At 53.1% G+C, this 26,100-nt stretch overlaps 1 protein-coding gene across 1 annotated transcript in view; it reads right to left on the bottom strand.

The window, feature by feature from the left end:
- Aacs (acetoacetyl-CoA synthetase) overlaps positions 1–24,562 on the bottom strand; it is a 42,113-nt gene extending 17,551 nt beyond the window's left edge. The window contains exons 1-5 of the mRNA XM_021222723.2: positions 24,315–24,562; positions 16,359–16,462; positions 14,864–14,984; positions 10,264–10,377; positions 5,860–5,957 (exon numbers count right to left, since the gene is read on the bottom strand). Of these exons, the coding sequence (XP_021078382.1) occupies positions 5,860–5,957; positions 10,264–10,377; positions 14,864–14,984; positions 16,359–16,462; positions 24,315–24,447 (570 nt within the window). The 5' untranslated portion in view covers positions 24,448–24,562. The remainder of the gene's footprint in view (positions 1–5,859; positions 5,958–10,263; positions 10,378–14,863; positions 14,985–16,358; positions 16,463–24,314) is intronic.
- Positions 24,563–26,100: the final 1,538 nt, after the last annotated feature.

The raw sequence follows: 26,100 nt of genomic DNA, 5'->3' as shown, positions 1-26,100 counted from the left end.
GAGGAGGAGGAGGAGGAGGAGGGGAAGCCGACCCCGACCAAAGGCTACAAGAGCCAGGCATAGTGACACACGATTTTAATCCCAAAACTAACCCTGAGGCAGAGGCAGGAAGATCTGTGTGCGTCTGAGGCCAGCCTGGTCTATAGAATGAATTTCAGGACAGCTAAAGCTACAGAGAAACCGTATCTCAACAATAAAAACAAAAACAAGAATAAAATTTAAAACAATATTAAAACTAAAACCTAAAGGAAAGAATTAGACAGGTAGACTTCACTTACTTTTTCACAGTAAGATCAAATTCTTGCCAAATCTGACTGGGAAGAAAGTCAGTCCCCCTGGCTCTCGCTCACATAGCCCCTTACAGAGTGGCTATCCCCTCAGACAGCCTCTGATGAGGGACCGCCTGCCCACCCGTGAACACAACTGTGCAGCACTGTGAGGTCTAACCTTCTCTGTGAGGAGCTGTCAGCCCTGGGAGTTCACAGAACCCCTCTGTGGTGCTCTGGTCAGAGCAGAGAGAAAGGGAGAGTCCCCTCAGAGTAATGAAGACCCAGCCTTCCTGCCCGGTCCTCTTCTCCCCTGCTATGAAAGTCCTCTTTGGACTGGAGAGATGGCTCAGCAGTTAAGAGCACAGGCGGTCCCGAGTTCAATTCCCAGTAACCACATGGTGGCTCACAACCATCTGTAATGGGATCCAAGGCCCTCTTCTGGTGTGTCTGAAGACAGCTACAGTGCACTCATAGGCATTTTTCTAAAAATGGAAAAAAGGGGCTGGTGAGATGGCACAGTGGGTAAGAGCACTGACTACTCTTCTGAAGGTCCTGAGTTCAAATCCCAGCAACCACATGGTGGCTCATAACCACCCAGAATGAGATCTGATGCCCTCATCTGGTGTGTCTGAAGACAACTACAGTGCAATTATTTATAATAATAAATAAATCTTTTTTTAAAAAAATGGAAAAAAGAAAGTCCCCTTTGCACCCAAGGCTCCCCCCAGGTCAGGGCCCCGGGGATGAAAGCGCTCTCCATCCTCTATCCTTGAATAACCTGATTCCCCTCCGACTCTTGCCTTCTGAGTGGTGAGCATCCAGGACCGGATGCAGTAACAGTGGTACCCTGTACCTGTCTCCCTCCAGGTGCCCGACACTACAGGACTCCTGAACACCTGCAGCACAGACACAGGGCCTGTCCTATTCTTTGCTATGAGAAGCGTTCAACCACACAAGCCCAAGAACTCGCTGGCTCCATGTCTGAGACTTGAACAGGGATGGAGGTAGGTGGGAAGAAAACAGTTGTCAGTAAAAATACAGAACGATATTGGATGCTCTCAATCTGCAGTCGTGCTCACACCTCTAAGGTCCAAGGCGGCTGTCTTCTTACACACCTGGGGATACATGAGGACCTAGAAGGGAACCCCACAGCCAGGCCTGGGGTCAGGGATGATGGCCAGACAGAAGGAAGGTCAAGTCTGCTATAAAGCTCAAGACCAGAGAGGCTGAGACGGAGTTAGCCTGGGAGGGCGCCAGCCCATGCAGGGTCTCCATCTCAGAGGGCCATCTCCATTCACAGGGAGCCATAAGGAAGATCCAGCAGCCAGAGGCCTAAGGCTCAGACGTCACAGAGACACCCTTAGTTGTGCTGACAGTACCCAGACAGCAAAGACAGCAAGCACTTAGTTCCACATGAGAGTCTGCAGACAGCAGCTCAAGTTCCCCTAACAGGCAGGGGAGGCAGAAAACTTGCAAGGAGCAACTTGCCTGCTGAGCTCCAGAGCCCTGCGAACTGCCCTGTGCCGCGGTGAACACCCCGCCATGGTGGGTCTGACCTGAACCCATGCTTAGCAACCAGTCAAGTGTTGAAACCAGCAGCCCACGTGGAGTCCCACAGATGGCCTCCCACAGTGAAGACGGTGGCTGTCCCACTTCCACGCACGGAACCCTCCTGCAGCTCAAGTGTCTTGTGAGAACTGGGGCAACGGGCTGCAGGCTGAGCTGTAAGCACACGGGCCTTAGAGGGTGGCCTCCCTGATGTCTCTAAAACCACCAGCGGCTCAGAAGAAAACAGACAAAGCCCGTGGTTGGCAAGGACGGCACCGGCTGGGTCACCTCCTGTGGGGTGATGGCCCACAAGCCTGCACGTGTGAGCGACACATCACACAGCAGAGGAGCACTGACTGGGAGACCAAGGCAGGCCAAAGTGGTCCTCATCATCCCAGACAAATGCGTCTGTCCTCCCTGGGGCACCACAGCCAAGGGCTCAGCCCTAAAGGACTCCTGGTCACTGACAGTGATTCCACCTGCAAATCCACCTGCCTGGCTCACACACACACACACACACACACACACACACACACACACACACGGCATGTGATGCCCTGAGTTCATCCCCAGCACTCCATTAAAAAAAGGTACAGCCTGGCACACCCGCAATCCCAGAGAGGTAGACAGGAGGATCAGAAGTTCAAGGTCGGGCTGGAGAGGTGGCTCAGTGGTTAAGAGCACTGACTGCTTTTCCAGAGGTCCTGAGTTCAAATCCCAGCAACCACATGGTGGCACACAACCATCTGTAATGAAATCCAATGCCCTCTTCTGGTGTGTCTGAAGACAGCTACACTGTACTTGTATAAATGAAATAAATAAATTAAAAAAAAAAAAAGAAGAAGAAGAAGAAGTTCAAGGTCATCCTCAGCTACACAGCGAGTCTGAGACCGGCTTGGGGCTATGTGCTAGGGTCAATATGGATCTGGGACTGACTCCACCAAGAGGAGACCTTCTGTGATTGACAGCAGAAGACACTAGTCGAGATGGGAAAGACAACCCCACTCCATTGCAGGTTACAGAGTTTACACGACTGGCACTTAGCTGGGCATAGTGGCACAGGCCTTAAAGCCCAGTACTTGGGAAGCAGGGGCAAGTAGTGTAAGTTAGAGGCCAGCCTGGGCTACAGTGAGTCCAGGACAGCCAGGGCTACATAAAGAAATGGTGGTAACATCTGTCTCAAAAATTTTGTACATAAATATATCTCAGAAATTATATACATATTATACATATAATATATAATTTGATATATAATATAATTATATATATATTACATTTATATACTATATAAATTAAAGGGGGTATGGAAAGCCTAAGACAGGCGCTCTCTCTCTTCAGGGAAAGGCAGAGCTCAGAGCATGAGCCTGTGGCCGGGCCTCTGACCAGTTCCAGTTCTCAGCTCCCGTTCCAGAACCTCCTTCCGGCCGGTTTCCACCCTGAACAAGGGTGCTCAGTGTTGGGGAGGCAGTCTGAGCAGCAGCTTCAGTGACTTTGGATCTGTCCCAGGACACAGTTCACAGGGTGTGGAACAAACAGAGGGCCTCCTGCCGCCTTTGGACAAAGGACCAGGGGCCAGCAGGCAAGAGGCTCCTGAAGCCTTTCAAGAAGCTGTCATTTCTCTGTCCCCGACCAGGCAGTTCTAGACTGACTCGCTTGCTGTGTAAGGCAGGACCAATGAAAGGAGACCCTCCCTAGAGTCTGACATCCAGTGGCTTAGCACAGCATCCCAGCAGGAAGGCAGCCACCTCCTCCAGTCAGACCTGAGTGTAGCCAAGGCCCTGCAGAATGGAGGAGACAGTAGAGCCCTGCTGCCCCCTAGTGTCCACGACAGCAAACACACATTGTACACCCAGCCAGCAGCCCCGCAGCTGAGACTCCAGACTGCAAGACAAAAAACCAGGAACCCACTAACCGGAAACCAGTCCTCAGGAGTTGCAGACCTGTGATGGTAACTTCTACCCTGAAGGGGGCAGTCCAGGCCACTGAAGGGCCCTCCGCCACCCTGTTCCCACTGTCCGATGGCCAATTCTAGAGCTCTACCTCAGGTCCACAGCCACACAGGCCACCCCAACACTGGGGATAACTCTCCTTCCCGGTAAGCAAGAGTCGATGGATACTTACTGACCCACGGTTAAGAGAATCCCAGGCACGCAGGCCTCTGCAGCCATCCCCTCAATGCCCAGAGGTGCGCCGTGGGTCCCCATCCCCTCAATGCCCAGAGGTGCACCGTGGGTCCCCATCCCCTCAATGCCCAGAGGTGCACCGTGGGTCCCCATCCCCTCAATGCCCAGAGGTGCACCGTGGGTCCCCATCCTCTCAATGCCCAGAGGTGCGCCGTGGGTCCCCATCCTCTCAATGCCCAGAGGTGCGCCGTGGGTCCCCATCCCCTCAATGCCCAGAGGTGCACTGTGGGTCCCCATCCCCTCAATGCCCAGAGGTGCACTGTGGGTCCCCATCCTTTCAATGCCCAGAGGTGCACCATGGGTCCCCATCTTCTCAATGCCCAGAGGTGCACTGTGGGTCCCCATCCTCTCAATGCCCAAAGGTGCACCGTGGGTCCCCATCCTCTCAATGCCCAGAGGTGCACTATGGGTCCCCATCCCAGGCTCTGGACCTCGGGTGGGCAGTCTCATACCAAAGGCCCTTCTGCCTCCTTACTCTAGCCACTTCCTGAGGGAACCTTGTTAGAACCTCCCACGGGGACTCCATGGGCCCCAACTAGCTCATTCAACCCCACAGAAGATCCTAGGGCTGGAAGGCACCTGTGGAGTTTCGGTCTAGGCCAAGTCTTGTTGATCCCAGACAGTCCCGGAGTCAGGTATGAGAAAGAACACTGGGAGCACCATTGGGCAGGAAAAGGGCATCGGAAGTGGAAAAGGACACACAGGCCTCACCGCAGCTCTCTGGGCCATGGACCAAAGTGATGGGCCCTGAGCAACCCCCACTCTCCTCTATGGGAAGATGAGTTGATACCTCAAAAGCCTCTGTCAAGAGGACACACTTTAAAGCAGACGTGAGTTTACACATTCACCCCTGAAGAGTGAGCCAGGCAGCGCAGCCCAGACTCAGCACAGGCACCCAGACCAACCCTCAGCTGCTGGCCACACTAAATGACCAGAAGCAGCTGACCACAGGACAGCAGCTGGCATAGACACCACGTGAAACAGCTGGCATGAACACAGTAGGCATGGACACCACATGGAACAGCTGGCGTGGACACCACATAAAACAGTTGGCACGGACACCACGTGAAATAGCTGGTGTGAACACCATGTGAAATAGCTGGCACAGACACCACAGGTCCTCCTAAAGTCAACATCCTTCTGGCACTTGTGAACCCAGGATGTCCGTGGCCCCACTGACCCAACAGTGATGGCCAAAGCAGGCCTTCCTCAGTTGCTCCCGCACACTCCAGCAGCCTGGGCCACTCTAGACACACCCTGAGGACCAGGGTTCCTCAGAGAGCCCAACCCAAGAAGATCAGAACAGACATTGAGGAACCTCACAGAGTCCCAAAGCCTTCATAACACCAGCTCAACACTGATTGCTGCACAAGCCACCCGATACATACATACACACACACACACACACACACACACACACTACCGCTAAACAGCACACATCACCCGATAACAGAAAAGCAAGAACCAGCGGGCGGGACTTTGAGGAAGGAAACAAGAACCAGTCTGTACTCTTGAAAACAAAGTCAAGTCAGGTGAGGTGGCTTAGCCTGTCATCTTAGAACTTGAAAGTCTAAGGCAGGGGGATTGCCTCGGGCTTAAGGGCAATCTGAGCTGCTGAGTATGACATTGTCTAAAGAAAGAAAACATTAAGTCAAATTGCTCAAACCTGATCCCCATTCAATCCCTGGCACCAGAGATCCGACCCCTGCAGATCCTTCCTCCTCCCGCTTACGGCCACCCAGAGAGACACTGGCAGCTCCGCTCAGACAGCCACAAGCTCCAAGGGGGGTGAGGAGTCCCACCCCACCAGGGGCACTCTTTGAACCCGTAGCTCCCCTCCAACAGGACCCCCAACTCACATTCACGCCAAAGTCCGGCGAGGTAGAACTCCAAATGGCCCCAATACTGGCAGCAGCTAACATGGCCTCCACAGCATGCGCACTGTTGGGTAGATAACCTGTGGGAGGGAGGGGAGAGAAAGCCTTGGGTTGAGGGAATCAAAGCAACAGACTTCCAGAAGTTTCCCCGGGAGACCTAAAGAATCAGAGAAGCAGAAATGCCAGCCGATCCACTCACTGTACATCACGAATCCATTTTCTACCCTTGAACCAGAACGACCCCCATGCCAGCTCTTCTCCTCCACTCCGCTCACTCCATTCGATTTCTCAAGCGTTCTGAGCTTCTCCTGTCCCCAGGGCCTTTGCACAAGCTGTTGTACTTCAGCACAGTGATGCATACACCAGTCTACCACACGCAGTACACACCTGTCCTTCGGCTCTTAGATCACACGGCACTCCCTCTGGGAGGCCTTCTTTAAGCTAAGCACTTAAGAACCACAGTGGGACTTCCCGACTTCCCCCGTTCAGGGAACACCGTACCCGCCTGACCTTGTGTGTGCCAGGTATTTAACCTGAGGTTCTCAGGTGAGGGCAAGGGCGTCACTTGTCTCCATCTTTGCTTCACGAATGCCTTCCAGCCTGCCCCATATGCCCTAAGACAGCGGTTCTCAACCTTCCTAATGCTGCAAGGCTTTTAAACAGTTCCTCATACTGTGGTGATGCCCACCCATAAAATTATTTTCATTGCTACGGCATAACTGCAATTTTGCTACAGTTACAAATTGTATAGATGCCTGTGTTTTCTAATGGTCTAGGGGACCCCTGTGGAAGGGCTGTTGACCTCCAAAAGGGGCCGAAACCCACAGGTTGAGAACCACTGCCCTAAGAAATGAGCTGGCTGGCATATGGGTGAGTGGGACGAGAGAGAACAGACACACACACACACACACACAGGGAGAGCTATGCGTACGTAAGCCTTTGGGGCAGAATGAGTGGAGGCCTCATCACCAGGCAGGTTGGCATCAGGGCAGGGAGGCAGAGAACACCTGTGGTCAGAGGAACCACCATCAACAAAACAGACACTTGGGACTCTGAATGTCCTTCTCCAGAGAGACAACAGCAGGCTGGACTCTACCTTTCAAAGCACACACACGTGTCCCCGATAGTCCACAGGCCCTCGGAGGGCAGGGCTCGGGCACTGTTCCCCTCAACCCTACAAGAGCACTCTGGTGCCTGGCAGGTGGCAAGGCCCGCTCCAGAGGTGCTCAGCTTGCCTGGGAGCAGACCTGAAGAGCCTCTTCACTGTGGTTCCCCAAGGGGGCCCCAAGGGAGTGTGCCATCCAGCAGGCTCCCGCCCCTCGCTAACGAACAAGCAGCCGGCCCTCCTCCTAAGCCACCAGGTCTACCTTGGGGACCATACTGCAAGCAAAAGCAAACAGCTGTCAACAGTTTAATGCATCATCTCCTCAGCCCTCCAGGTCCCAGTGCCTCTCCCGTGGCTCTCACGTGGAGCTACAGTCAGGGCAGAGGGAAACCGACTGACCATGAGAGACAGAAAGGCAGGCCAAAAGCTAGGCAGACTGAAGCCGATGGAGGTAGTCTCCCCCACCCCCCACACCACACCCCCAGGCAGAGCCCAGTTCAGAAAAGGATCTCAACCGTCTCCAGGCAACCCTGGCTCTGTGTTTCCTTCTCTCAGAAACACCTGCTGCTGCAGACTGATTTGAAAAAATGCAAATGAGGGCTGGCTCGTGGCTCAGGGGTGGAGCCTCGCCAAGCATCGGCCCTGAGTTCCAATCCAGCCACGGGGAAACAAACTGGAGGGAAGAAAAACAAAAAGAAAAGAAGAGGCTTCACCGTTGCTTAGCTGGATTTTAAAAGGTGATGGGGGGGGGGGATGCTGGAGAGATGGCTCAATGGTTAAGATTACTGACTGTTCTTCCAGAGGTCCTGAGTTCAATTCCCAGCAACCACAGCTCACAACCATCTGTAATGGGATCTGATGCCTTCTTCAGGTGTGCATGAAGACAGAGCACTCAGATACATAAAATACACAAATAAATAAATAAATCTTTTTCGTTTATTTATTTTATTTATTTACTTTATATCCCAATCAATCTTTTTTTAAAAAATTTTTTTAAAAAAAGGAGGGGGAGGCTGGAGAGATGGCTCAGTGGTTTAGAGACTGACTGTTCTTCTGAGGTCCTGAGTTAAAATCCCAGCAACCTCATGGTGGCTCACAACCATCTGTAATGGGATCTGATGCCTTCTTCAGGTGTGCATGAAGACAGAGCACTCAGATACATAAAATACACAAATAAATAAATAAATCTTTTTCGTTTATTTATTTTATTTATTTACTTTATATCCCAATCAATCTTTTTTTAAAAAATTTTTTTAAAAAAAGGAGGGGGAGGCTGGAGAGATGGCTCAGTGGTTTAGAGACTGACTGTTCTTCTGAGGTCCTGAGTTCAATTCCCAGCAACCACATGGTGGCTCACAGCCACCCGTAATGAGATCTGGTGCCCTCTTCTGGTGTGTTCGAAGACAGCTACAGTGTACTTATGTGTAATAATAAATCTTTAAAAAAAAAACAAACCCGACAACAACAACAATAAAGGTCAACAGCTTAAATAGGACCAAGAAGGACATAAGAAAAGTGAGGTTTCAACCTTTAAAGCCCACATTGGCTGACTGCAGTGATACATGCAGAAGGACCAAAGTTCCGGGCTAGCCTGGGCTACATAATAAGAGCCGGTCTGAAAATGCAAACAAATGAAACCCTGAAAGGACTGACTGCTGGCGTGGCCTCCCACGCATTCACCTACCAGCTGTTTATCAGACTCCAGCTGTGTGCTTGGCCCTCCACAGTGTGGATCAGGCCAGCAACAGAAACAGGGCCTATCTTCAGGGACAGACACGGAGCCTGTCCCTGGGGGCTGCAGAGCAGACAAACAACACAAAGGGGACATCGGAGGCCATGCGCTCACAAAGAAAAGCCAGGCTGATACTGAAGATGGCCCAGGCATTGCCAGGGTGGCCCCCGAGTGAGCAGTGTCTGCTCACCCTGATGCCAGGTGCAGCAGGGACACAGAACACAGGCGACAGAGTGGCCCGTGCCTTTCCTGCCAACCAGCACGGGTCGTACTCACTCCATGCCCTGCCCACTGCCTAAGAAGGAGCTGCAGGGCTCTGGGGCCAGCCCTGGACCTGGTCCCTGTGATGTGGCTGCAGACCAACCCTCTGCAAACACGAGCTGGCGCCTGCTGTCAGGCAGTGCCCTCCGGGAGAGGCATACCGTGCACTTCACGACTCAGCATCGCCCTGGCCTACGGCTGTCAGGGACTGAGCCCCAAGCTGTCCTGGAAGAACAGTTCGCCCCAGGCACACCGTTCTGGCACTAACCAAAGTCACTGGGTAAAGGACAAATCCCCACAGGCCTTCCTGTTCCTTGGAACTGAAGGCGGAACGGAGACCCGGAAAGGGAGCTGAGCTCTTAGCAGGAAGTGCCATGCCACCTGAGGGACATTCAGGAGGGACATCCAGGCCTAGAGGCCTGCAGATTCCAGTGCACCTCCTAAACAACAGTCCCCCCACAAGCTCCTGCCCCCAAGTTCAGAGCCTCCCCTCGGCCCACTCCCACTGCCTGAGGGGTCTGCACATCCCTTTTCCTGCCTGTGTCAAAAATGGGGAGGCAGGCAATAAGGAATGAGCAGCTGTGAGGGGCAGGGAGGCAGAGGTGGAAAAAGCTGTGACAGATCAGTGACAGATCAGTGCAGGGACATCTGTCACAGTGCCCTTGCTCCCACAGACACCTTGTTCCTAGCAGCCGCAGGGCCTTTGCACAGGCTATGTCTGCTGCCTGGCTCCATTTCCCCTCCACACTGTCCCATGGCAACGGAGCTAACTCCTGCATGCATCTCTGTTAATCCACCGGCTGCACAGACCACTCCTGGACACTCTTGCCCCTTTACCCTCTGGAAACACAGAAAGAGAGCCCATGGCCCTTCCAGAACAATCAGACAGGAGAGTCCCGGTTTATCCTCCTGGATCTTTGTTTTTCTTAATGTTATTCGTTCTGTTTTGAGACAGGATCTCCCTGTGACACTGGTCTGACAATCCTCCTGCCTCAGCCTCCCAAATTCTGGAATGATGGGTGTACCAGCACACCCAAGACTCTTTCAGCAATTCACCCTGTGTCGGCCCTGACCCATGTCCGGTGGTCATACAGTGGTGTGTTCTACACACAGCTAAATATTTTTCCAGTCTCTCCACCTTCTGGGCCTCTTTGTTGTTGGTTTGTTTTGATTCGGTTTGAGTTTGGGTTGTAGGGACTGAACCATCATAGCACTTAAATGCACTTACCATAGAGGGGACAGGAGGGACGGGAAAAAGGAGATGGGGGAGGGAGGGAAAGGCCCTTACCGACCACACGGTCCCCTTTCTTCACACCCATCTTCCTCATTGCGGCAGCGAACAGAGCCACCTGCTGCCGCAGCTCTTCAAAGGTCACCTTCACAATCTCCTCTCTGCCTTCCCCTGAAGAGAGAACAAGGACCGCTCAAGCACAGATCAGGATGGGGACCAACCGGTGCCCAGGAGAAGGGGACCTTGACATGGCCCGGGATGGCGCCACTCCGCAGGAGAACCAGGCAGGGTAGAAGCCAGGCTCTGACCCCAAGGCGGGACCCCCCCCAGGAGGAATCGCTGATGAAAATAACCAGACTGGAGGGATGTGGGAGAACCCCACAGCCCTGGGGGTTACATTGTACAGGCGGAGGGTGTGACGTGGAGGCCAGGGAGCTAATATGGAGACAGCAAGTGAGGCTTGTTAAGCATCCTCCCTCAAAAAAGAGTATTAAATGACCACTGTTGTGGCGGAGGCCTCGCTATGAGGGTCTCTCTAAGGCCCACAAGAGTCCTCACCAAAGAAATCATGTCAAGCCGGGCGTGGTGGCGCATGCCTTTAATCCCAGCACTCGGGAGGCAGAGGCAGATGGATTTCTGAGTTCGAGGCCAGCCTGGTCTACAAAGTGAGTTCCAGGACAGCCAGGGCTATACAGAGAAACCCTGTCTCGAAACCCCCCCCCAAAAAAAAACCAAAGAAATCATGTCAAAATGTCAATGCCAATTTTCACCTATTCATTAGGAAGAACTAAAAATGGCAGACTCAGTGCCTCAGACAGCCCTCCCGGCTTCATAGGCCTGGCCCAGGTGACCAATGGGTCACTGTGGGGGCCGCAGAGTGAGCACTGAGCCTTGGTCATAAAAGACATCACGGCAGCTGGGCCCGGTGCCTCAAGCCTGTCACCTCTGCCCCTCAGGAGGCTAAGACTGGAGAATGACATGCTCCAGGCCGGCACGGCCATTTAGTAAATGACAGTGTCTCTAAGTCAGGGTTCTCAACCTCCCTAATGCTGCAACCCCTTAATACAGTTCTTCATGCCATGGTGACCTCCCACGGTAAAATTATTTTCACTGCCTTTTCATAATCGTGATGTTGCTGTTATGAATCATAATGTAAATATCTGGTATGCCACCCTAAAATTGACCGGCAGGCAGATAGATAGAGCTCAGGAGAGACCACAAGCCTATCTCAGTACAGAAACAAGATCCTGCACCTCCCCTGGGGCCCACTGAGGGGAGCCAGCAGTCTACTGTGAAAACTCATGCGAGCCTTGGAGAGAGGGACCTCTGCAGGTAGCCTTCGGGGTGGAGCAGCCCCTGTAGGCCAGCTTATCCAAAAGGACTGAGGTAGAAAATTTGTCCAGGACGGATTGTCAGGTGATGTGCCTGTCACCCTGCAAAGCAACTGGACTATGCTGTGGAGAGACTGGAGTCCTCCTTGAAGAGACAATGGCCTCGGGAAGGCGCTTAGCCCTTCGACCATCATCTTTGAGGCAGGACGCTGCTTTCTGGCTCAGACCCACGAAGCACCTTTCCACACCTGAGTGGGTCTCTTCCTCCTGAGGCACAAAACTGGTGTCCCCCGTGTGCGTGGGATGGACATAAGCCCCCAGTCTCTCTTTGACCCTGCTGCATTCCCACGCCTGCCACCCCGGCCATTTGTATCCGGCCACGGTACTCAGAGACAAAGTGCACTGTGCAGACGGCTGGGCTGACAAAGCCATGGCAGGGCTGAGGGGCTGCTGGCCGCTCACCGGAGCGTGAAGGCTAATGTCCCTGTGGCCTCAGAGAAGCCAAGCCTGAGCGCTAGCTACAGTGGATGCCTGAGTGAGCAGGGCACAGCCAGGCAACACCTGTCAGGGGCAGGCGGCAGGCAGCGGGGAGGGCAGAGGACGCACGGTCAGGGACTTGGGAAGGCTAAGTGCGAGCCAGGGAGGAGTGCAAACTGAGTTCGATGTGTTTGCTTCTCAGCACCTGAGTGGCTGTCTGGTTTGTAGGCTGTCAGAGAGCCCCAGCTTGAGGGCATCTGTCACTCTGAAGTCTTGAGAAAGGAAACCTGGCTCAGCAAAGCTCCGATCTTAAAGGGAAGGCCCAGGGGAGACTGAGACAGAAGCAGCCTCCTCAGCTCAGAGCAGAGCTCAGCTGAACTGCATTCCTATGAGAGAGGGGCCAGGGGGACAAGGATCGGGGACCATCCTTGGTTCGGGACCCACCTGGATGCCCGCACCACAAGCACTGAGAAGCAGTTCCTCCGCTTCCCCTAAGTATCAGGTATGCCACTGCGGTTTGGGATTTAAGACTCGAGGCTGTTCTCATTTTGCAGTGGGAGAAAGCGAGAGCTCACGGAGCCTGAGTACTGAGGGAAGCACTTGAGTTTCTATGGGTCCAGAGAGGAAGGTAAGGGGGTGTCAGGCCAGAACCCTGGGCCAGGAACAGAGTGGCCCTCCCAAGACTCTGATGCACACACAGACTTAAGACACCCAGGCACTAGGACCTTGGGGGTGTTCAGGAGGAGAACACCAACAGATGAAAAGCTCAGGCTAGCCCAGCGTGGTGGGGCACGCCTTTAATCCCTGCACTTGGGAGGCAGAGGCAGGTGGATCTCTGGAAGTTCAAAGCCGGCCTGGTCTACAGAGCAAGGCCAAGCCAGCCGGGGCTACACAGAGAAACCCTGTGGAAAGGAATCGCCTTCCCACCACCGCCAAAAAAAAAAAAGAAACGCTGGTACCAAGGCTATGCAGGATGGCTGATGTCAGGGACAGGGGCCAAGGAGTAGGTGAGTTCTCAGAAAGAAAGAGAAAGAGCCGGGCGTGGTGGCGCATGCCTTTAATCCCAGCACTTGGGAGGCAGAGACAGGTGGATTTCTGAGTTCGAGGCCAGCCTGGTCTACAGAGTGAGTTCCAGAACAGCCAAGGCTAAACAGAGAAACCCTGCCTCGAAAAACTGAGAAAAAAAAAAAAAAAAAAAAAAAAAAGAAAGAAAGAAAGAGAAAGCCCTCACCCTGCATGGGCAGCTCTGACTAAAGCTGGTCCCCTTCAGCCCCTCAGCCCACCAGTCCCTTCCTCTTAGACTGTCTTCTTTCTTCTTCCTAGCACTAAGGTCATTCTCTCCCCCAACCCCCAAAATATCAACCTCCCTGAGAGCAGGGAGCTTGTCTCTATAACTCAAGGCTGCAGCCCCAGCATCTGCCTGGGTCTGAGGAGCAGGTGCATGAGGGGTTAACAGAGATGCCAGTGCTCCAAAGAGCAGGGGAGAGACTGGCGGGCACCTGAGCCAATGCCTCTGACTGAACTGCACCACTGGGGGTGGGGGTGGGGGAGCCCAGGGGAGGAAGAAGAAAAAGGTATTCAACACCCAAACCCCGACATGAGCGCTGTGCTGAATGTGTGTGTCGGAAGTGACTGTGGGTTCGGAGACCTCAGGTCCGGTCCCCCTAGAGAGATGCTCCGGGAAGCTACCGTGAGAACTAGACAGTTACATATTGAGACCTGCACTGATTTCCAACCTAGGACACCTCGACGGAGAGGTCCACATAATTCCCGTGCCAACAGGCTGTTCTGTGAGACACACACATGCACGCACACACACACAAATGCCCAGCTCAACCCAGCAACAACCCTGATGTGGGTGTTATCATAGGTCCCACTTGGCAGTGCATTAACAGCCAGAGAGGCTGAGCAACGAACCTAAAGTCACACGGCAGCAGCATGAGGCTGGGCCTTGAACTAAAGTCCTCACTCAAGATCATTTAGTCTTACGCCAAGCCCAAGGAGCTGACCCTTCCCCTAGCAACACTTCTGACTAAATAAAAAAAAAAACAACAGCAACAGAAAAACTCGATAAAGATGAGAGAAAACTGACCCCTGTCAGACTGGGACAGACACTAGGCATGTGACAGCAAATGGCACAGCACACTGGGTTCTTTTCAGAAGCCCTAGGGCCAAACACCAGTGGCTCTCGCTGGTCGTAGAGGCTGGCCCTGTCCAAAAAACAGAACCTTCAGTCCCTGGAGCTAATGGCTCCCGGAAGCTCCACCCACTCCAGGAAGCCCGACTCAGGGGTGTGATGGGACTGCCTGACTACAGAGCGGAAAGAGTTATTACACAAAGGGGAGAGTGCGGCCACCTGCAACAGCCACCTCCACGAACGACCTCAAACTGGCGTGGGGACCTGAGTGCTCCTCTTGCCTCTCATGCCCACACATGTACCTGCGCACGAATAGGCACAAAAGTGCTACTGCACGGTCCTGAACATGGACAAACACGCCCTGCTCACACAAGGATGGGAACAGACCGGGCAGTGGTGGCTTGAACACACCTTGAATCCCAGCACTCTGGCAGCAGAGGCAGGAGGGTCTCTGTGAGTTCGAGGCCAGCCTGGTCTACAGAGTGAGTTCCAAGACAGCCAGGGCTACACAGAGAAACCTTGTCTTGTTTGTTGGAGGGGGGGGGGGTTGTGACAGAAACAAGCAACAGTATCTGGCCAGCCCTCCCTGTCTCCCAGCAGAGGTGTCCGCTATGCCAGGAGGAGGCTGACACTCAGCTGGAAGCCACCTAGGAGCCCCTCCACATCCACAGGGCCATACACGGTCACCACCCGGGACACCCATGGAACTCACGGGCCACGTAAAGGGCGACTCGGTCATTCTCCTTGTGCCGCAGGAGGTTCTCTGCGTAGTTGAGGCGGCTGCCTCTGAACCACTCAGGGACATCTGCAATCCCTTTGGATGTGTCCACAACCTGCAGAGGGACAGCAGAAGGGAGCCAGAGGCTCAGTGCAGAGCCTGGTGACATCACCCATACACCAACCTGAGGACATAGCACAGCCCTGGCCCCGGGGCAGCAACCCCAGAAATTCTTACAACAGAGTTTACTGAGCACCTAATAGGACAGCTGCTAAAGAGGAAGGAAAGGAGAGGAGAGGAAGTGGGGAGCTCAGGCCGGTCATACCGGCACCTGGGGGTGGGGGCAAGAGGATTAGGAGTTAAGAGGCCAGCATGGGCTATGTGAAATCCTGTCTCAAAAAGAAGGAAGGGAGGCAGGGGTTGGAGATGTGGGGTCTTCATTCCCAGCACTTGGGAGACAAGAGGCAGATGGAGCTCTATGTGTTTAAGGCCAGCCTTGTCTACAGAGTTCTAGACCAGCCAGGGCTACCCAGAGGAGCCCTGACTCAGGGTGGGGGTGGAGGGGTGGAGATGATACAATGTCTGAAACCAGACCTGAGATGTAGCTACATAGCAGAGCATCTGCTCAGCATCCCAGAGACCCCCGATTCATCCCCAGCACAAAAGTAAATGAAGAAAAGAAAACCTGCCAGAGCCTTGTCACTCAGACATGCCCAAAACAGGAGACAAGCCTGGGGCCCCGCCCCCACCTCCACACACAACCCACAGTTCTGTGGGAAAATGACCCTGCCTTTCCTGTGGTGCTGAGACCTTAGTCTCTGTCTCAGAGTGCTGGCTTTACATCTGCCTTACAGAAGGTTTGGCCGCAAACTGAGAGTGAAATGTGCTTCAGTTTCTTCCCGGGCACCATTTTACTGACCATCGAAAGGAGCTGAGAGCTCCTGTCTCCTGTGTGCTATTTTTTTAATTTTTCTTATTTTATAGTTTGCACGGGTGTTTGGCTTGCATGAATGTCTGCGTACCGTATGTGTACAGTACCTGTGGAAGTCAGAAGAGGGACACTGGATCCCCTGCAACTGGAGTTACAGATTATTATGAGCTGCTGTGTGGGTGCTGAGAATTGAACCCAGGTCCTCTGAAAGAGCAGCCGATGCTCTTAACCTCTGAGCCACCCCTCCAGGCGGCGCCCTCTTACATTTTCAAAGTGTGCATGTACGCATGTGCATGGGTGAGGGGTGTGGTGGCGTGTACCACAGCACACGTGAGCGGGCCCGAGGACAACCTGCAGGAGTCGGTTCTCTCTCTACCGTGTGGGTTCCAGGGATCGCGCTCAGGTCATCCGGCTTGGCAGCAAGCGCCTTTACCCACTGAGCCATGTTGCTGGCCCACACATGGCACTAGCAGGTACTACGATTCGGTATTCCTCAAGCAACATTTCACTTGAAAACAACCACATCAGGAGACAAGAAGTGTGGCCAGACTCACTTACCTCATCATACATGCGTGAGTAGACGATTCCACTGAACTTCCAGAACTCAGCCCAGAAGTCCGAATATGACCGGACGGACCAGTGGTATAAGTCGTTGTAATTCCCTAAATAAACAAAAACAGCACCTCTTCAGTCTCGCCTCAAAGGGGGGCCCTCAGTGGAAAGCCACAGGCCTAAGGACCTCCAGTGCCAGGGACTCGGTGACTCCGATGCCCCTGAATGACTGGGAGGAGCTAAGCCTCATTGCACAAACCCTTCATCCACAGCCCCCCAAAAACACAGTGAGATGGTGTGTGTGTGTGTGTGTGTGTGTGTGTGTGTGTGTGTGTGTGTGTGTGTGTTTCAACAGCCCAGGGTGCTCTCAAACTCTTGATCTTCCTGTCCCAGCCCTCTGGGACTACAAGACTGTGCCACCACACCCAGCTGAGTATCTTTGTTTGTTTGTGTGTTTACACATGGAGGTCACAGGTAAACCTCCGGGGTTGTTCCTCAGTCATCATCCACTTATCTGCCTGGGTTTTTTAAAGAGCTATTTCTGTGTATGGGTGTTCTGCTTGGGTGTATGTCTGTGTACCACATGCATGCCTGGTACCCATGAAGGTCAGCAGAGGGAGTCTGGTTCTGAGGAACTCAAGTGACAGACAATTGTCTGCCCCCATGCCGGTACTAGGAACTGAATCTAGGTTCTCTACACATACTCTTACCCATGGGGTGATTTTTTTTCTAGCTCCAAGCTTAATTTTTTTTGAGACAGAGTCTCTTACTGGGGGCCTGGAGCTGGCTAAGTAGGTTAGACTGGATGGCCAGTGAGCCCCAGCTATCTGCTTGTGTCCTCCACCCCCAAAGCAAGGAGTACAGGAACACTCAGGTTTTTATGTGTGTGTTAGAACCCAATTCAAGTCCCTATGCTTGCAGAGTATGCCTGAGCCATCTCCTCAGTCTCCCTGGGAGGAAAATAAAATTATACTTACATACATACATACATACATACATACACACACACACACACACACACACACACACGTGACGGGGAGCTAGTACACAAACCACCGCACATGTGTGGAGGTCAGAGGATGACTTTCAGGAATCCAGTCTCTCCTTCCACTGTGTGAATTCCAGGGATCAAACTTGGCCCATCTCTCCTGACAGCAGGCCCTCCTTCCTGAGCTATCTCTCTAACAACTCCGAAAGTTCCTGTACTACTCCTGTTCTCTCTCTCTCTCTCTCTCTCTCTCTCTCTCTCTCTCTCTCTCTCTCNCTCGCTCGCTCGCTCGCTCTTTCTCTCTCTCTCTCTTGTTCTCTCTCTCTCTTTCTCTCTTTCTCTTTCTTTCTCTGTGTGTGTGTGTCTTCTCTGTGTGTGTCTCTCTCTCTTTCTCTGTCTCTGTGTGTGTGCCTCTGTGTGTGTGTGTCTCCTTCTATCTCTCTGTCTCTCTGTCTCTGTCTCTGTGTGTGTCCTTCTATCTCTCTGTCTTTCTGTGTGTGTGTCTCTGTCTCTGTCTGTGTGTGTGTGTGTGTGTATGTGTGTGTGGTGTCCTTCTATCTCTCTGTCTGTGTGTGTGTCTCTGTCTGTCTGTCTGTCTGTCTCTCTCTCTCTCTCTGTGTCCTTCTATCTCTATGTCTCTGTGTGTGTGTCTGTCTGTCTCTCTCTCTCTCTGTGTCCTTCTATCTCTCTGTCTCTGTGTGTGTCTCTGTCTCTCTCTTTCTCTGTCTCTGTGTATGCTGCTGTGTGTGTGCTTGTGTGTGTGTGTGTGTGTGTGTGTGTCCTATCTCTCTGTCTCTCTTTTTGAGGTAGAGTCTCACTAAGTAGCCCTGGCTGGCCTCAAACTCACTGACCTCACAGGCGATCTCGCCGTCTCTGACTCCCAAGTGCTGAGATTTAACCTATGTGCCACCCCGCCAGGCTGCCTCCAGCTTTTCTTAACAGTGATACATGTTCACTGAAAAATGTCACATGGGCCTGGTTTGGTGGCAAGAATTCCAGCTGCCCCAGAAGCTGAGGCTGGGAGATCAGAAGTTCCAGGCCAGCCTGGGCTACTTGACTGAGACCCTGTCGCCAAAGAAGGAGTAAAGGGAGGGCCTGGGGTGCAGCTCCGTGACAGAGGACCTGCCTAGCACCCACAAGGCCCTGGTTCTCTTCAGGATCACAGAGGAGAGAAAAAAAGCCATCGAATGGCAAAGTGTCCTCAGTCGTGGCGCTGAGGCAGGTGAACACTGATGGAGAAGAGAAGCTTCAAGAGAAACGGAGCCTGGTTGAGCCATTCTGGGAGTCGTCTAGATTCGCTGATGATGCCCTACTCACAGGCAGATCAGTCCCTACAGGCTCAGGAGAAGCCACTGGCCCCTGCAAGGGCCGGGCATCTCTGGAATCTAGAACTCCCTCCCTCCCTCGGACTCCCGCCTCGGGGGGGGGGGGGTGCAGAGGGGGCCTGGTCTGAAACAAGCTATGCACGTCTGTATTTCTCAACAGGACAAGAATAACCTAAGTATGTGGAAGAAACTCAACAAACTACCTGAGACAACACTTCATCAACACACGCATGGGAACCCAATGCTTTCCTGGCAAGACAGACAGGTCTGGGGGGGAGACAGAGGGAGAACGCAGCAGGCACTGGTGTGCCCCAAGGTAGTCAAGGCTATCGCGGAGATCCCCTTCTGCAGATCCTGCCCAGCTAAATTCAAAGCTGGGGTGTGGGAGCTGGGGTAACAGCTCAGGGGTTAAGGCGCTTAGCTTAGTGCCCAAGAGACCAGAGCTGGGGGAGGGGGGGAGGGGAGGGCGGGGAGCACACAGGCTTCGAGGGACAAGAGTGTCTGGAGATGTCCAGCCCGCCACCTCACAGGTGGGAAAGCCACAGCAGGGCCCCATGTGGGACTCTCTAGCTCTGGCCTCCAAGAAAGGAACTGGGTAATAGCAAACAAGATCTCAACCCCCTCCAGGCCCCAGGCAGGATGTATACAAAGTAGATCTAGCGGGCAGGGAAACTAAGGATCCAGGGGTTTGTAATGCCTGAGGCAGCGCTGACTTTGCTGAAGACCTCAGACAGGCCACTCCAGGACCCAGTTTTTCCCCCACGGGTCACCTCGAATGGTTGTCAAGAGGCTACAGAGCCTCCCACCCCAGTGGAAGAATTCACTCTGGCTCCAGATCAGGCACCCGCTCTGCCCCTTCTGAGCACCTGGCCTGCCGCTCTACCTCTCTGCAGGGGCATTCTTGTCCGAAGACTGGGAATGTCGTGAAAACCAAAAGGACACACTGTTTAAAAGCCATAGTGGAGGCTGGAAGGATGGCTCCACAGTTAAAAAAAAAAAAAAAGTCACAGGGCTATTACTGAGGACCCAAGTTTGGTTCTCAGCATGGAGGACAGACAGCTCACAACTGCATTAACCCCAGTTCCAGAACTGTCGATGCTCTCTTCTGATTGCTGTGAGCAACTGCACTCATGGGCATAACCACACACAGCCTTATGAATACATGTAATTAGAAACAAAAATACTCCAGGTGGCAGTGGTGGCAGCAGCAGCGTGCAGTAGTGCATGCCTTTGATCCCAGCACTCGAGAGGCAGAGGGAAGCAGATCTCTGAGTCCGAGGCTAGCCTGGTCTACAGAGCGAGTTTCGGGACAGCCAGGGCTACCCAGACAAACAAGACAAAACAAAACAAAACAAAACAAAAAAATCCTCCTACATTCCATTGTCTGTATTCAACCCCTGCCACTCTATGTGACCTCAGACATTATTGACTTCATATGAGCCTCAGTTTCCCCCTCTGTAAGAAGCGGACGGTGCTTATCCTGGGGTCATTGTCAGGACCTAGGGAGTGCCCAGAACAGTGCCCTGCAGAGTAAAGGCACCCAAAGGCATCTGTCATTGATGTCACCCCTTCATCTGCATGAAGATCACACATGGCATCCTGGTGGTGGGTACTAAGCCCATCCACATGCGGTCAGCCAGCAAGAGAGTTAATATGCAGTAGTGTGCGGCACTTTAATTGAGGCAGGCATAGGGCAGCACAAGGCTGGGGCAGTTCTACTGGTGAAACAGCTTTATGCGCCTGTGGGAACCAACACAAGCCAAACAGGCCCCACGGCTCCTCTCCCTCCCTCGGGCTTAGTCACCTGGGTCCTTGCAAATGGCCAGCTCTGGATGCAAAAGGTTTCCCAAGCTGCTGGGACTGGATAGATGCTAGAAATCTTATCTGGACACAAAAGTGGACTTAGGCTGAGCCTGGTGGCTCAGGTCTGTAATCCTAGCTACTCAGGAAGCTGAGGCAGGAAGGAGAGCCAAGCCCGCCTGGTCGACAGAGCAAGTTCTAAGACCCTGCCTGGCCAGCCACATCTTTAGTCCCAGGGCTCAGGAGGACCTCTGTGAGTTCAAGGCCAGCCTGATCTACAGAGTGAGTTCCAGGATATCCAGGACGACATAGAGAGATCCTGTCTTTAAAAAAAAAAATATATATACACACACACATATACATATATACACACACATATACATATACATATACGTGTGTGTGTGTGTGTGTGTGTGTGTGTATGGGGGGGTTAGAGTATGGTTCATTGATACAGCCTTGTCTAGCATGTGGGAGACCCTGGGTTCAACCCCTAGGACTTTAAGAGAACAGGAGAGCACGCAGTAGCAGCAGCATTGAGGGGTGTGGCCAGCCCCACAAACCTAGGGACCTGGTTGATGGTCACATGGATACCTCAGCACCTCCAGGACCTCTCTACTGCTGTGTCCTACCTCCGCCACATCATGGGGTGAGCCAAGAATCTTCTCAGGAACCACGGGCACATTTGGTTCCATGTGTTTTAACCCTCAACCGAGAGTCTAAATCATGTGCTAGCATTTAAAAATCTTAGTTTAAGCAGGGTGTGGTGGCTCATGCCTTTAATCCCAGCACTGGGGGGGGGGGGGGGGNAGAGGCAGGCGGATTTCTGAGTCCGAGGCCAGGCTGGTCTACAGAGTGAGTTCCAGGACAGCCAGGGCTACACAGAGAAATCCTGTCTCGAAAAATCCAAAGAAAGAAAGAAAGAAAGAAAGAAAGAAAGAAAGAAAGAAAGAAAGAAAGAAAGAAAGAATAAAAATAAAAATCTTAGTTTTAGGGCGTGGTGGCACACGCCTTTAATCCCAGCACTCAGCACTTGGGAGGCAGAGGCAGGTGGATTTCTGAGTTTGAGGCCAGCCTGGTCTACAAAGAGAGTTTCAGGAGTCAAGGCTATACAGAGAAAACCTGTCTCAAAAAACCAAAACCAAAACCAAAACAAACAAACAAAAAACAAATCTTAGTTTTAAATGAAAGAGGGTATGCATGGTGCATGACTGTGATCCCAAACACTCGAGAGTCAGAGGCAGGAGGATCATGAGTTCAAACTCAGCCAAGCGTGGTGGAGCACGCCTGATTTTAAATCCCAGCACTTGAGAGGAAGAGGCAAGTGGTTCTCTGAGAGCTTGAGGCCAGCCTGGTCTATATAGTGAGCTTGGGTTAGCCATGATGACATAGTGAGACCCTGTCTCAAGGGGAGGAGAAAGTAGATAGGAGTTAGCCATTGTATGTGTGTTGGGAGATGGGGGGTCTGACTCAACACAAGAATGCACAGCATCCATGAACCAGCAAGGCAGGAGGGAAGCCCTTATAAAAGCACACGGATACAGGGAGAAAGGACACAATACAGAAGAAAGACAGCATTTGAGGTAGATCTGAAAGATGCTCAAACCTCAGGGCCAGGCAGGTGAGAGGGAAGGAGAACGGAGGAAGGAAAAAAAAGGGAGGGGCCATGCAACCATCATCAGTGGCTGCCACGTGAGAGGACTGCACAGATGCCAGGCAGGCTCTGGCTTCCCATATCCAGCCCCTTCCGCTTTATGTTGTAGTCATTCTTCCTGAGACAAGCTCTCCTCCCTCCAGAGCCCAGGCTATCCTTGAACTCACAGCAATCCCTCTGCCTGCGCACCTGAGTGTGAGCCGCTACGCCTGGTAAGCCTCCCAACCATCAAACACAACATAGTCAACACAGAGCTTCTAAAGAGCCACCCAGGACCACCCGACAGGCAGAGACTTAAAGGACGGAGATTAAGGGTAAGGGGTTACCCAATAAACCTCTTGCCAGTGACGGTATCCAGTGGTCGACTCACGGGACTAGGCCTGCCACCTAAGACACACTGGATCCTCTCACTACGCTCATTTTATAGATGAGGAAACCAGAGCCTGAGGCGATTGGAGGACTTGTTCCTGGTCACAAAGCTAGGAAGCTCAAGGCAGCCAGGTCCAAGCAGGGTGTCAGGTTACAGCTCCCTCCAGTTGTTCTTACTATGGAGAAAGCTCTGGCCCACTTCAAAGGGCTACCCTCTGTGGGGTGAAATGCCAGGTCTACCAAGCCCCACAGGAGCGCCAGATCAGGACTTCATCACTGCTGGCGGAGGGAACAGATGCCGTCCAGGCAGAGAATGGAGGGAGGAAAACGGGCGGGCGCAATCCCGACAGTGATCCAGTTGGGTTAAGGTTCTTCTCCTATCTAACACCCACGAACAGACCAAGTAGAGCCAGCAAGCCCTGCAAGTGGCCAGGCCAGCATCTGTCTCCAGGTGAGAGGGATGGGAGGGAAGGGGCGGAGCCCTGTTAGGGAAGAAAAAGGACCCTGTGGAAGCTCTACCTCCATCTCCTGGCTCTCCAGCAGCGGGGTGCAGGGGCATAAGCAACGAGAGACTGTGGACAGCCTGGGAACGCAGGAGACCTGCACTTGGAGATTACCCTCCAGCCAGCAAGGGGATGGGGGGGGGGTGCACCACGCAGAGGGGACAGAAGAAGGACAGCCGAGTGCTGCTGAGACACTAGGAAGGAGACTCGGAGAGCTGGTGCTCAGGGTGGGAAAAAGAAAAGACGCAGGAAGGATCCCGCCCGAGACAGATCCTGGGAGCCAAGGCAGACGTGGATGCCAACGGAAACAAGGGGGTTCCTGCAATTAGAGGGGTAACAGAGGTGAAAATGAAGAAGACAACCAACCAGCCAACGCAAACTGAACACCCCAGACAGACACCTGAGAAGGGGGTGGGGGGGGGGACTAAGCAAGCCCCGTGGATCCCTGGGAACAGCATATGGACAAGAACCTCGCCTGCCAAGGGCCTCTGCCCCACCCATAATCACACAGACCAGGGGTGGTGGCTGGAAGCAGGATCTGTTCAGGGCTGGGAGTTTAAACCCGAGGAAGGAGTCTACCTTAACTTTAAAGGAAGGGGGAGGAACGAACTCTGACCTTTCCAGGAACCTGAAATTTCAAGCGGGTCCCTAGCAAAAGGCAGAGAGATGGAGAGAGAGAGCCTGTCACATGAATCCCTGTGAACTCAAAAAGAACGGCAGGTAAGGCCAGAAGGAAGCCCCCCCCCCCAAAAAAAAAAAGGATGGAAGTCAAGACCTCAGGAGACACTTCCCAAGCAGGCAAACCTAGCAAAAGAACCAGAGGGTGTTTGCCACTTCCAGAGGGTGACTCGCCTGCAGAAAGGGGGCCTGCCTCTACAGGCGGTGACGCTTCCCAAAACAGTGAAGGAAACACCGTCAGAAGACCAGACCAGCACCTCCTAGAGGAGGGCCCAGAGCCAGGGGGCTCCCCCAACCCAAAGACAGGGACACTAGCCATCCATCCATCAGAGGCCCATGGCGACAACTAGGAGGAACCTCTCTAGAGGGGGACCCCAAGGCAACGAGGATCCCCCAATCCCAGTGCCATTCATCAAGGTACCACCTCCACAACTAAGCAGGGAAAGGGAGGGACCTCCCTAGAGGGATACCCCCAAACCAGGGGGCTTCCCCGACCCTAAGACAGGGACACTGGTCGGATATCCATCCATCGAACAGAGGCTTATCGCAACAGCTAGCAGGGATCTTCCTAGAGCGGTCCTCCCTGGAGGGAACAGCTTCCGGGAAGGCCCGTGACAGGGGTGCACTAGCCGCGTGCCCCGTACTCACCAAGCGCCAGGCCGCAGGCGGTACCCACGGCCGCCCGGAAGCGGTCCATCTGCGTGTCCTTCTTGCTGTCAGGCTCCCACATCACCTGGCACTCCATGATCTCCTCGCGCTCGAGCCGCGCCAGCTTGGACATGGTTGCGGAGCTGCGTGGCCGGGGCTGCCGGGCTTTGGCTGCGGAGAGAGCGGAGAGCGCAAGGCGTGGAGCGGCTCAGCAGGGCGCGGACGAACCACAGCGCGAGACTGAGCCAGCGCCGGCGCGGCCTGTGGGACATCCGGCCTGGTCACACCCCCAAGCGGGTTTCGCCACGCCTTCAGAAGGCCACGCCTCTTGAGACCACGCCCTCTTCTGTAACCCTCCGCCGCGCCGCGCCTGCAAAAGGTGCGCTTGCTGCCAAAAGAGTGCTCGCCTGCGCAGGCGCGGTAAGCGTGTTCCGCGCCCTCACTTATTGCAGAACTTACCCGGTGTTGCTCTGTTTACTTATTACCCTCGTTCGTTCATCCATTCATTCATTTATTCCGAATTAAGTTGCTCCTCCAACACTCACTTTAGCTGCGGAGGTGTCTTAAGCCTAAAACGCATGCAGGCGGATGTGCAGAAGGAAGACCTGGGAAACGCAAGTCCGTGTCACGTGTGCTCACTCACAGGGATGCTGTAGCAGGGATACGTGGGGTATATAATATAACATAAGATACTGAGTGAGTGAGACCTCAAGTCTGTCGTCAGGACTGAAAATAAAAGCGTTAAGCACAGGACATTCTGGAGCAAGCCTGAAACCCAGCACTTTGGAGACTAAGACAGGAGGATGACGGTAAATTCCACTCCAGCCTGGACCTCAAAGCAAAACCTTGTAATCCCAATACTTGAGAGATAGAAGCAGGAGAGTCGTCTGGGCTTCAAGATTATCCTTGTAACAGAGTGAGTTCAAGACTAGCCCAGGCAAACTTTTAAAAAGCCATGTGTTAAAACTAAAAAAAGCCGGGCGTGGTGGCGCACACCTTTAATCCCAGCACTCGGAAGGCAGAGGCAGGTGGATTTCTGAGATCGAGGCCAGCCTGGTCTACAGAGTGAATTCCAGGACAGCCGGGGCTACACAGAGAAACCCTGTCTCGAAAAACCAAAAAAACAAAACAAAACAAAACAGGGCTAGGGATGTGGTTCCATGTGGCTTGCTGTGGCTTGAAGGTGACAGAAGGGAGCTTTAGGAAATCTTGCAGGTTTCCGAACAGAGAGAGGAGTCACTGTCCAGGCCCCTCAAGCAGGAATACTGTGTCCTGTGGGGTGTGCACGGACAACTTACTGAAAAGGTCTTTGGTACTATAGCCCGGAGTAGCAGACAAAGTCAGCCAAGGAGACGGTAGCAGCTTAAGTTCATCGAGGGTCCCGCAGAGAGAACGCATGCTCAGATCCTACTATGGTGAGAACCTTCTGGATGCTAATAATCTTGTCAGTCCATGTGGTACTTTGCTATCTATCCAGTGTCTAAAATAACTGAAAACAAGTTAATTTTCTTTCTCTCTCTTTGTGTGTGTGTGTGTCTGAGTCTGTGTGTGTGTTCTTGGGGGTAGGTGCAAGTGTTTGAAGGCCATAAGTTAATCATAGGTGTCATTCCTCAGTTGACACCCACTTTGTTGGTGGTGGTGGTAGTTTTTGTTTTTTTGTTTGTTTTTGGTTGGTTGGCTGGTTTTCCTTTTGTATTGTTTGGTTGGTTGATTGGTTTTTCCAGACAGGGTTTCTCTGTGTAGCCCTGGCTGTCCTGGAACTCACTCTGTAGACCAGGCTGGCCTC

The sequence above is a fragment of the Mus pahari genome, chromosome 23, assembly GCF_900095145.1.
Source record: "Mus pahari chromosome 23, PAHARI_EIJ_v1.1, whole genome shotgun sequence".
Taxonomy (NCBI): Eukaryota; Metazoa; Chordata; class Mammalia; order Rodentia; family Muridae; genus Mus; species Mus pahari.
The sequence above is the reverse complement of the archived record's forward strand: the minus strand, read 5'-3'. Positions and strand labels throughout refer to the sequence as shown.